The sequence below is a fragment of the Sander lucioperca genome, chromosome 2, assembly GCF_008315115.2.
Source record: "Sander lucioperca isolate FBNREF2018 chromosome 2, SLUC_FBN_1.2, whole genome shotgun sequence".
NCBI lineage: Eukaryota > Metazoa > Chordata > Actinopteri > Perciformes > Percidae > Sander > Sander lucioperca.
The window spans coordinates 2,928,240-2,939,570 of record NC_050174.1 but is presented as its reverse complement, the minus strand read 5'-3'; the positions used below and the strand labels follow the sequence as shown (position 1 = coordinate 2,939,570).

Below are 11,331 nucleotides of genomic sequence, written 5' to 3'. Positions count from 1 at the left end.
ACACCATGTAGCAAATTAAATAAAGGCTTCAAATTTTACGTTTCGTCATTTCTTTGCAACTTTGAAGGTAATTTGCTAACGCTAGCTAGCCTGAGCTAGAAGCCTTGCTTTGGTGTTATAAGTCATGACTCCGTCCTGCTTCAGGTTAACCATGTTTTAAATAAAGTTTAAGCATGTGTATACCTCTCACTTCATGTGTTTGTACTTTTATGAAAGTATCAGGTAAAAACAGGGCTACAAATGAGATCTCTGTGAGAGACCAGCATACTCCTAGCAAACTATTATGTAGCTCAATGCTGGACATTTCACCCCTAATTCCGGTCACTTTACTGTATTTGTATTTGTTTAGTATTTGGTTTAGAAGCCTTTATTGGTGATTTTTTACGGTACAAAGTCCTGCTATATACGTACATAGCTAGCTATATATACTCCGCTATGTCGCGTTAGCATGCAGCTACAATAGTTAGCTATGAGTATGCTAACGTTAGATTGTAGTGGAACGAAGCAGCACTTTCTAACGTCAAAAATCGCAGACCAAACACTACACAATCGGACATGTTTCAGCAGGAATGTGACCCGGAATTGGGGAGAATTTAACAACATTGCCAGCTAAGATGACCGTTAGCATGTAGCTACTATAGTGTTTACTGCCGTTAGCATGTAGCTACTATAGTGGTATACAGCAGTGGTGGCTGGGAGAGCTGTCATCCCATCTTCAAAAGGACACTTATGTACGTTTACACTTCATCGCATTAATAATAGACAGTCTATGGTTATTAGTCAAGACGAAGTATTAGGTGAAAACATTAACGTAAACAACACAACAACGATGTCGCTACACGGTTTTGGATCAGTGACAAGTTTCGAATGTTTGTAGCTATGACTATTGTATAATAAAGATTTAATAAAAAAAGATTTAATAAAAAAGTTGTAATGTTTGGTCGTAAAGTGTTGACACGTTACTTATATACAGTCTATGGTTACAAATCGCACAGGGACATTGTTAGTTTTCTACTACGTAATTATGCGCATGCACAGAACGGATCTTACAGGCGGTACTGGCCAATAAATGCTATTGAAGGGCGGGTCTTGGCGTGGCGGGAGTAACTTCCGGTCACGAAAAAAATACCAATGCAAAATTAAGGAATACGACTTATACACACGTATTTTAATTTCCGAGTTCCATCTACAAATACATCAAAGACAATCGGATAACGAGATTGTTTTTCGTTTTCCGTTTTTTAATATCAAAACAAAAAACGAATAATGGGTTGTTTTCCGTTTTTTGTTTTCCTATTTACTAATGGTAATTGGGAAACTGGCCGTTTTTCGTTTTTGTTTTTTTCCTTTCAAAACGAAAATCCGTTGGCCACCAAGTACACGGACCCTCAGGGTATGTGCATCCATAATGAGTTTTTAAAATCAAGGAGGGGGAAAAAAAGGTTTCATTCATGGTCTTATCAGCCTTAAATATTCGCAAATAGTGTCATGTCAGCCAATGTCAAAGTCTCATTAATAGTCTTAACAGTCTATACAATGCTCTTCGGCAGACAAACCTTTTCTACATCCTATCTAGGGTTTGGTATCGTTTGGGTTTTTTCCGATACTTGTGCTAAAACGATACTTTTAAAACGGTGCCGGTGCCTAAACGGTGCCTAAACGGTGCCTGAACAGAAATATATATAATATAAAATATAAAAAAGGAGCACAAAACGACAGTTGGCGACATTAAAGACCGGCTTGTTTATTGCTAAGGCCATATGGTCAAAATTAAATGATTGATTAATAATGTATTAACAATAACTTATAACAATAACTTATTTCACCAGTAAATTGCTGATAAACGACAAAAACAAGCACCAGATGGGAAAAGGGTATTTTACAATAACTTTGAATGCACCACGAGGCTGGCGAGTCGAGTTTCAAGTAAACTCAAGTCTGTGTTGTTTTTCCGACAACGGCACGGTAGCTGCAGACTGTTACGTGTCGGTGTTGGAATCCTCTACAGGGAAATACCAAGGGGGTAAGCTTCCCTCCACAACGCGGACCTCCTATGGCGCCATTTTGATGCTAACAAGCACTCAGCCGCCATTAGCATTCCATTGACTGCCATTCATTTTGACGTCACTTTGACAACAAATAACTTTACATTTGAAGCGTTTAAAGACTTTATTTGTCCATTGTTTATTTCTAAAGAAACACAACAATGTATAAAAGGCTCCATTACCTTGTATCTCACATTATGGCTCCGTAGCAGAGGTTTTTGTAAAAATAGGCTAACGATTGTGTCATAACCACGCGACTTACTGTCGCATAGTAGAGGAATTACCGTACAGTACAGGAGAAGCTCACAGGCAGTTTCGACTTACATTAGCTGTTTAAGTTTAATTACTAATGTTAACTAGCATTTTAGTTAGCAATAATTAGCCTGTGCCTATGTTATCTCCTTACATATACCTACGCTCTCCGTCTCTGCAAGATTGGGAATGATTGAGATTTCTCTTGGCACAGCTACCAGAAGACTTACAACTTTCAGACACGTAGTCAAGCTTAGTTGGAGACTGCGCAGTAACGCTCGGCCCTCACCGGAAAAGTGCTTCTAATAGCCTTCACTGGTCTCCATCCAGAGCAACGGGATCTGTTGGTCCATTTATTTAACTGTCACATATGTACGGTAACATCCCGTGCAGCGATGCTTCTGGAAAAAAAAGAGTCAGGCACCGACATTTTCGTTCTTATTCGGTCTCGTTACTACCGTTTACGTCGGAACCGTTGCCCTATTGGCACCGCATTTCGGTACCCAACCCTAATCCTATCCTACTTCTATATCCTCTGGTGCCCGAGTAAAGTGTTGGATAACAGGGAGGATCATGATGACCAATGACTCCAACAGCAGCACCAGTCCCTGAAGACAGAAAGAGAGCAGTAAGTAAAAACAGATAAGAGGAATTGTGTGATGTTGACGAGCAAAGGAAGAACGGATATTACTGAAGATTGATCCATATCATAATGAGAGAGACAAGTAGATATTCATATTATAATTTATAATAGACTGAGACAATTAAAACAGCTCATCGTTATCTCAGGGCCAATTTTGAATGTATTCATAGCCCCTCATTAAGCTCTGCGAAACAGGCAGGCAGCAGCTCTTCCTTGAGTCTAACAAGGTGATTTTTTGAAAAGGGAGATTTAATTTTTTTTCAGTAAAAAATACCAAACTCAACTCATGAGGCACTCATTTCCATTTCCTTGCTAACTACGGGCAACATAATGAACCCAATCATGGCGATTTTCCACAGGTATTTCACTCAGAGACATCTACATCCTGGAATGAAAGAAGATACTAATTTGGCTGAAAGGACCGAGAAGGATTTTGTGATTCTGTGTGTGTCTGTCAGAGTGTGGGTGCATGAATTTGAGCAAAATACACATACGCCGGCAACCTGATGCAGCACGGCGAAGCTTCCAAGTGTTCAAATCCTATACACCCCCTGCCACCACACTGAGTCCCCAGGGACTGTAAAAATGTAATCACGCTAAAAATATGTGTAAAGGGGGGGTGACACACTATCAAATAATATACCAGCATGAAGAGAAACAGAAAGGAGTAATGTCATGAAATTCGTACTGAATATCTAGTGAATAAAACACATTCCCACAGGAGCAGACAGGCTGCTGCACCTCACCCCCACACATCGAGGCAAGTAGGGGATTTCACCACTTTGGGGAAATGTTTCGTAATGAAAGATTCAATGGATCCTCCTCCTGGCAGGACAATTCTGCACAACATGCTGATAAATGTGCTAATTACTCACAGAGCATGCAGTCACAGTGTATACACGTACATTTAGATGTCTGTCTGTTCATATGCCAAAACTCTAATGCGCTTACATCACTACTAAAACCCACCTTTTTGAGACCTTATTGAAATTCTTGTGTAGGCAAAAAGACTCATCCTGGAAGGAAAAAAAACTAAACGTTTAACTCCCACATCAGGGCGTTATGCTGCAGAGTATTCCATGAATGAAAATGTAAAATTCTGTACATGATACTCAGATTAATACTTGTTTGTTTGCTTGTAGTATAATATAATATTTTCTCTACTGTGGTGGATACAGTCCAGTGACTTTGAGTGAGTTAATTGATAAACCCAGAATTTCATCCTTTTTCAGATGCTTGAAACATACAAGCATGACTTGAAGCATACAAGCAGGGCTTGGCACCAAATTCAGTCAGCAAAGCTGGAGAACTGAGATATCCGTATGGTATTTTTAGACCTTACTAATGCTTTTGGCTGTACACCACATCAACTATCGGAAGAGTTTTGATGTTGAGTTCCGGGCATTTAGTATTTTCTAGGTATTCAGAGATTACTCATAAAAGTGGAGTTCACTAGATCATGGGAACATGTGGAGATGGGTATGACGGCAGACTACAATTCTACCTCTACCTTTTATAATGACATCGAAGGCAATCATTCAAACATTAAGGTACTGTATGTGGTAGGTGGAGAAAAGCAACAGAAGCAACAGAAAGGGATGTACTTCTTATCCATCAATGCACATTTGAACAGTAAGTATGGTTTGGGTGATTTGCAGGTTAAAGTATGTCCAGGTTGAAACTGTGCTACTGAGAGACAGGTTTTTTATTTGTCTTGGTAACATATAGACATTGTTTTAACAGCCTTTAAATTACTGTATTTTAATGTGTTTTAAGAGCTGCTTCACATTAAAATGAAACATTGGTTATACTACCTGGATGTCTAAAAAAATGTTTTACCCAAATTTAACCCAGTTTTTCTTTTAAGATAGATTCCTCTACGTTTACCCTACAAATCATAGCATTAAAGTGCTCATATTATGCTTTTTGGCTTTTTCCCTCCAAACAGCTCTATTGTAGTCCAGCCTTTACTTTTGTGACGAACATGCGTCACTTTGTAACACACGTTATAATGCTCGCCTAGCTGCTAGCATGGCACTCCCTCATACTCTGCTTCTGAGTGGCTGGTAGTCCTTACCTAGCTACTGCGCATGTGCGACTCCCAACAAAGATGGAATAGAAGTGAGATGCCTCACTCTGTAGCTAAAACAGAGAGCTCAACACACAGGGTGAAAAGAGGAGCTGCAGTAATGTGCAGTACAACAAAAATATGGTGTTTTTTGAAAATTAAACCATGTAAACCTATTCTGGTACAACCTATAAATACAATTATGAACTTGAAAATGAGCATAATATGAGCACTTTAATGCTAACTTGGGCTGTGACTGTCAAAGACACAAACCTTTAGGAAAGGTCAGATTACACCACTACATTATACCACTAAATTCAAATAATGAGTGAATTGGCAATGGAAGGCACCAATAGAAAGTGTCTGTGAAACGGGTGAAGATTAACTCAATAACTACTGTTTTAGCTTAGTTTCAGACTGAAAGCAGTCCAGTGATAAAACAATGCAGTTGGTGGAGGTGTGAAACCGGTGAAACATGAAATACCATCCAGGAAGTCCAGTTTGAATAACAGATTAATGTGTTTCAATGTTGATCAAACTGCAAAACACTGCACAACAGTCTATAAAACTCAGAAACAGGATTTTAAAACTCTCAAGGAAACAACTGAACAAAATTCTATTTTTTCTGGCCAGTGCCTTGCCGGATGACATGTTGCTTTGCGGCAGCGGGCGACCCTGCACTGGGCTGGCAGACTGGCTCCATTCAAATGAACTGATAGTGGATAATGGGATATCACCTGCAGTCTCTGATGTGGAAGTTGCATGCTTTGTACAGCCATCAACCCCATCTGCATTTGCTACCTAAAGAGAACAGTCATCATTATTCACACAACCAAAATAGGTTGCTTGACAACAACATGTACACACAAGTCATTTTAGGTGTTTTGACAAATGACCAATGATGTTCTTTTTCTTTTCTCGGTGTAAGATATTTTTTGAGGCACTGAGGATGCAGAAAGCTTAGGATGATGAGGCAAGATTTAAAGTTTCTGACCGTCATACTTTTATTCATAAGGTGGGGTTTTTAATGTTCAAAGATTGAACATCAAAGGGAAGTTGCAGTAGGCTACAGACACCATCTCCATAGCTATCCTCAAAGATGTATTAAAATCAATGCAGGTGAGGTTACAGATAAGGCTCAAAGAATCTAAAGACGTAGCAGAAGCGTACAGCCTTCTTTATCCACATCAAAGAAGTTCAACAGGTGCAGTTGGCAAAGAACAGGGTCACACAAAGGGTAGTCTATGTCCTTGACGTTCCACTTCTTGTATTGCTTCGGAAATTCCACCGGATGCATGTATGTCCGTTTCCTTCCGCTTTCTTTGTGTTGGAATTTGTAAACTCCGGTGGATTTATGAGGACTACGGTTAACTGCTCCTCAGATCTCTGCTGGGTAAATTGAGACATCTAATTAGACTATCTGTCCAATTTGAGCATCTCTTGCACGACTATTTTACAGCGGCTCCGTGCGGAGCTTAGCGCCGCCCATGATGATTGTGATTGGTTTAAAGAAATGCCAATAAACCAGAGTATGTTTTTCTCCCATCCCAGAATGCTGTGTGGAGTAACCAGACCGTCCTCCGCTCCGCAGCTTGTGGATGGTCTGGCAAAGCGAGACTACACAAAGGGCAACTTTTATGGAGCAAACTCCATCAGGACAAGCAGGCTGGTCATGGACGAAATACATCGGCAAGCGAAAGCAGCAAGGTGGGTTACGGTTGTTCCTTAGGCAAAACAGTGAGTGGATGAATGATGAACACTAAAATGTCAGTCTATAGACAGGTGAAGTCTCTGCCTGTCCTTTTATGTTAGTTCTACAGTTTGGCCAAGCACGATAAGCCAGATAATATAAATTATCTAGCAGCAGAAATTGAGAGCAAATGGTTAGAGATTAATTTGTCATCTGATGTGAATATATTGTTGCATTTGCCTAGTGTTAAAAAGAAAAGAACTAAAGGATATCTGAGCTGGCATATTTTAGGACAGGTATGGGCGGAAAGAGATTAGCACATGGGAGTATATTTGAGGAAGCCGTTGATAAGCCCACAGGAAATAGCAAGCTCCACCATAGCTGGTGCAGATAAAACACACAATAGATGGTTAAGTCATTGGAGCTCACGGTGTCATGGGAGGACAGAGGCATGCGAAAGGAAACACAAGGTGTTAGAGCTGAAGCGATGGGGTTGGACAGTTAGGGTGTGAGAGGTGAAAGTTTGTAGCAAAGTTTATCTTGACCTTACAGCACATTACATAAGAGTATGCATGCGCATTCAAACCAAAGAGGGCAGGTGCTGTCCACTTCCTATTGTTTAGAAGTTTGACTTTTTGCTTCATAAACATTTGGATTAACAGTGCTTGTCTGGTGTTTAACATGCCTGCTGCCACGTAGAGTAGTGTGTGTTAGTGCTTAGCTTATTGTTAAATCCTCTATCACAGTTTATGTATTTGTATACCATGATATGATTTGATACTAGTATTATAATGTTAAATGCATGTACCTGCAGAAAAGTAATAAAATGTTTCTATTTTGATTCATAATTTCAAAATTGGCTGTTGTACTAAGCCAATAAAACTGCTACTGCATCATTCTTTTGACGCCTGAATTGTCTCTGAATGGAGGCTCACTCTGGATTATGACAAGGGTTTTTCCTTCCTATTGTTTTAGCTTGTTCTATATTCAAGCCCCTGGCAGGTGCTGTGCAGTCCCCATTGATTCCCCTCACCCTGCAGTAAACTGAGAATGTGTGTGTGTGTGTGTGTGTGTGTGTGTGTGTGTGTGTGTGTAGGTGTCGTCAACTGTGATCCCTTGAGAATGGACAAATGACAAAAAATGTGATTCTTCCCATCTCATCCCCTCTTCCCTCTCCCCTGTTTCAGGAGACAGTGTTGAGGCAGAGGCAGCAATGACGGAGAATCTGTGTGTCTGTCAGTTTGCCTGACGCCCCCACAGACCCTCAACCCCAGTCCGAGACCCAAGGGAGAGTTGGCTCATGGAGACGCCTCTTTTGTCACAACACTGACAAGCCAAGGGAGGCCATTCTCCAACTGCCCAGAGGTGACAGAGCTGTGGAGAAGCCCCGACCTCAGCACCACTAACTCTGTCAGAGAGCTGTCAGTCTCAGGGACCCAACACCACAAGAAGGGACTCACATTAAAGAGTTAACACGCCCCACTAACCAACGCATGCGTGAGCACACACACACAAAGACCTTGTCACTCAAGCAAACAGGGTATGTGATTTGACAGAAGATGGAGGGTGCTTACGTAAGAATCAATTAATCTGAATCATTTCAAAGGTGTAATAGGCTGTCTGTTTGGTTGGGTGGAAGAGGCTCTTGGCACTGGCAATATCAAAGCTGACATTTATCAACGTCTGCCACACAATAACTAACACAAAGTTATTTCCTGATGGAAAAAAACTCAAACATGCAAAAAATAAAAATCTGACCTGATATTCATTTATTTTACAAGCAAAACATACCTATCTGTTACAATGTTTCTGTGGATATGTATATCTAGTAATAAAGGTACTTTAACTCTGCCTAGTTTCATTTGAAATACTTACTGCCCTTGTTAAAAGCAGACAAGAAGAAAAAAATATATTTTCTTCACATTATTATTCATTCATTATTATTCCCTATAAAAAATAAAATTGCTTTCAGAGGGAAAGAGCGCATTAATTCAGAAGACACATTAATTCAAAATAAATGCAAATTCATGTTTCGAAAAAGTGGTTGTCTTCACACAAAAAAATGAGATAGATGATGGATGTGCACCAGCTCGCATTTAAAAATCACAGTTCTTTCATCCAGTTTGAATTCTAAGAACAACCTAGTACAAATGGCCGGCTCTTTACCTTTGAGAGCAGAGCATAGTGCACTCGCTGCCTTGCGTGAGGACACCCTAATCAAGTGTTGATAAAGATATGTAACATGACTTCTTTACAGGATGTAAAGCAGGTCCTCATGTACAACATTTTGTGTACATTCCCCACAGAAATAAACATGGACAAATTCTGAGATTTAAAAAAACACTGCTCACACAACACAACCAAGTGGATTGAAGAAGTGGATTTTTGTGTTGAGAACAACAATATCCACCACAGTCCATCAACTCCCACTATTAGCAATAAATGGCTGTTTAAATGTATCATGGCAAAGAAATGCCCTGTTTCTGCTAAATGAACATTATATTTTGTTATTTAAACATTCCCTTGAAACAAGAAAACGAAAGCAGAATGAAGATATTAAATAAAGAAAGAAAATACGGTATTATATGGAAGAATTTGTTGGCATTATGAATCAAATAGGCTGCCTACTGTATAACTACTAAATATCAAATATTTGAGTCAGGGTAAGGACAACATATCAGCCATATAATCAATTCCTTCTCTTGTTCAAATGTATCCCTTAGTGGTTTATTTCCATTTGAATTTAAAAAAAGTTAGGCAGTCAAAAAATGTAGGTCACCCCATTTGGACATGATATAATAACTATTCTAAACTTCACAAGTAGGGTCTCATTAGAGCCACAGCAAAACCGGAGCAGCAAAGACCTTTTTTTATTTCTTCACACCTTTGTTCTTTGACAACCCACACCCAAGTTCACTACGAAATATTCATGAAAGATGTGCTGTATTGCACACACACTTACGGTAAACACACACTCCATTTTTTATGAATCACAGATTTAGTGCAGGGACATTATGCATGCATCCCTGTTTGTGCGTACACATGAGGCCCCTGGAGCTGCTGCAGATCAAGGCAGTGGTCATTTTTTTGTTTCATAGTGCTTTCCCAGGAAATTGAGCATAAGGTCTTGTAGTGTGGCCATCATTTAAACTGACGTAGGAATGTAGAATCATGAGGCACTTGGCAGTTGTGCATCCCCACTTTTACAGGTGTGTAGTTTAAAGTTCCTCAAAGAAGGCAACCCTGGACTTGGTGCTCTGTAGTGTTAACTGTGGAGGAGACAAGGACAGACTGGATTAGTTTTTTTTTTTTTTTTTTTTAATCTGTGGTGGAAGTAAACAAATGCAAAATATACTGCAGTACAGTGAGCAAGCGAGCAAAATCCGAAACCAAATGGCAATCCTTACTGGAGACTAATGGGCAACACTTTACTTGAAGGTATCTACATAAGTGTGACATGACACAGTCATGAACACATGACACTGTCATGACACAGTCATGACACATGAACCCTAACCCTAACTCTAACCCTAATCCTAACCATAACTTGTCATGACAAAAACTGAATGACACTTATTAAAGAAGCATTATGTCATAAACGTTTATGACTTGTTTATAATGTTTATGACACGTTCATGACAGTGTCATGTCACTCTTGTGTAGATACCTTCAAGTAAAGTGTAACCGACTAATGTCACTGAAATCATCACCTGCCCTTTCCCCTCAGCCTTTCAGCTGGATCCAATCCTGCTATATTTTTTAATGCAAGCACCATGCACCAGCAAAACGTAGCCAATGTGCGGGAGGTCAACAAGCTTGCAGCGTCGACGAGTCTCTGTAGTCCTGGGGAGCTGGTTGCACTTCAAGTCTTACTAAAACCCCTCTTTCATGAGAGCCTCCTCTTGTGCTAGGATTAAGTAGAGTTTCATTCACTTGCTGTATTCCATATACCGCAACGTGCTGCATTGTGGAAAATAATGGGAGCAAACATTTTTGACTGACTAAAGTTAGTTTAGCTGCAATTCAAATGAAGACGTAAACACGTGCATGTTTAATCCAGTCACGCCTCTGTAAATTTAAAATGGCTCTAGAAACCGCAGCACGTTGTTTCCCTTGACGAATCAAAAACTAAGTGATAATAAGGAGAGGATAATTGGAGAGTCTGGACACTTTTGTGTGTTTCCCTGAGCTTTTTCTATTTTATTGAATCCCCGATGATATGCAAAGGCATGCAGCGTTATTGATACAACTTAGACTAAAAGTAACAATCAGGTTCATTCCGAGTTTATATAAGAAAGAAATCTGTAGTTTTTTTTTTCAAACTCTATACTACAGGGAGAGCAGGATGGGTAGAATATCAATGCCAGTAAGAGAAAGTACTGTTAATAGTTTTTTCATCCAGGTTTACATGAGCTGGTGATTGATTAGTTCAAGCCACTGGCTGTGCATTTAACCTCTTTAGCACAGCTAAGCATTACCTCTACAGCATAAGGGAGCACTTCTTTAAATTGACTGGGCATACCTTTTATCCTCTTCAACATCTGTAGGGCAAAGGGAATTAAAGCTGCTGCTAAAATAAATATTAGACCGGGGATGATGGAGAATAGTTTGGGAAATCCAGGTTATTTCTGGA

The 11,331-nt window shown here is 39.8% G+C and overlaps 1 protein-coding gene across 2 annotated transcripts in view; it reads right to left on the bottom strand.

Moving 5' to 3' along the window:
• Window positions 1-8,450: 8,450 nt before the first annotated feature.
• Window positions 8,451-11,331, bottom strand: part of nf2a (neurofibromin 2a (merlin)) — a 28,010-nt gene continuing 25,129 nt past the window's right edge. The window contains exons 16-17 of one of the 2 annotated variants that reach the window (XR_004899178.1): window positions 9,824-9,967; window positions 8,451-9,792 (exon numbers count right to left, since the gene is read on the bottom strand). Coding sequence is in view for 1 of the 2 variants with exons in the window: in XM_031305543.2 (XP_031161403.1) it covers window positions 9,917-9,967 (51 nt within the window). In the remaining variant the exon portion in view is untranslated. Of the gene's footprint in view, window positions 9,968-11,331 lie in introns of both variants that reach the window. The other variant, XM_031305543.2, reaches the window with a different exon arrangement.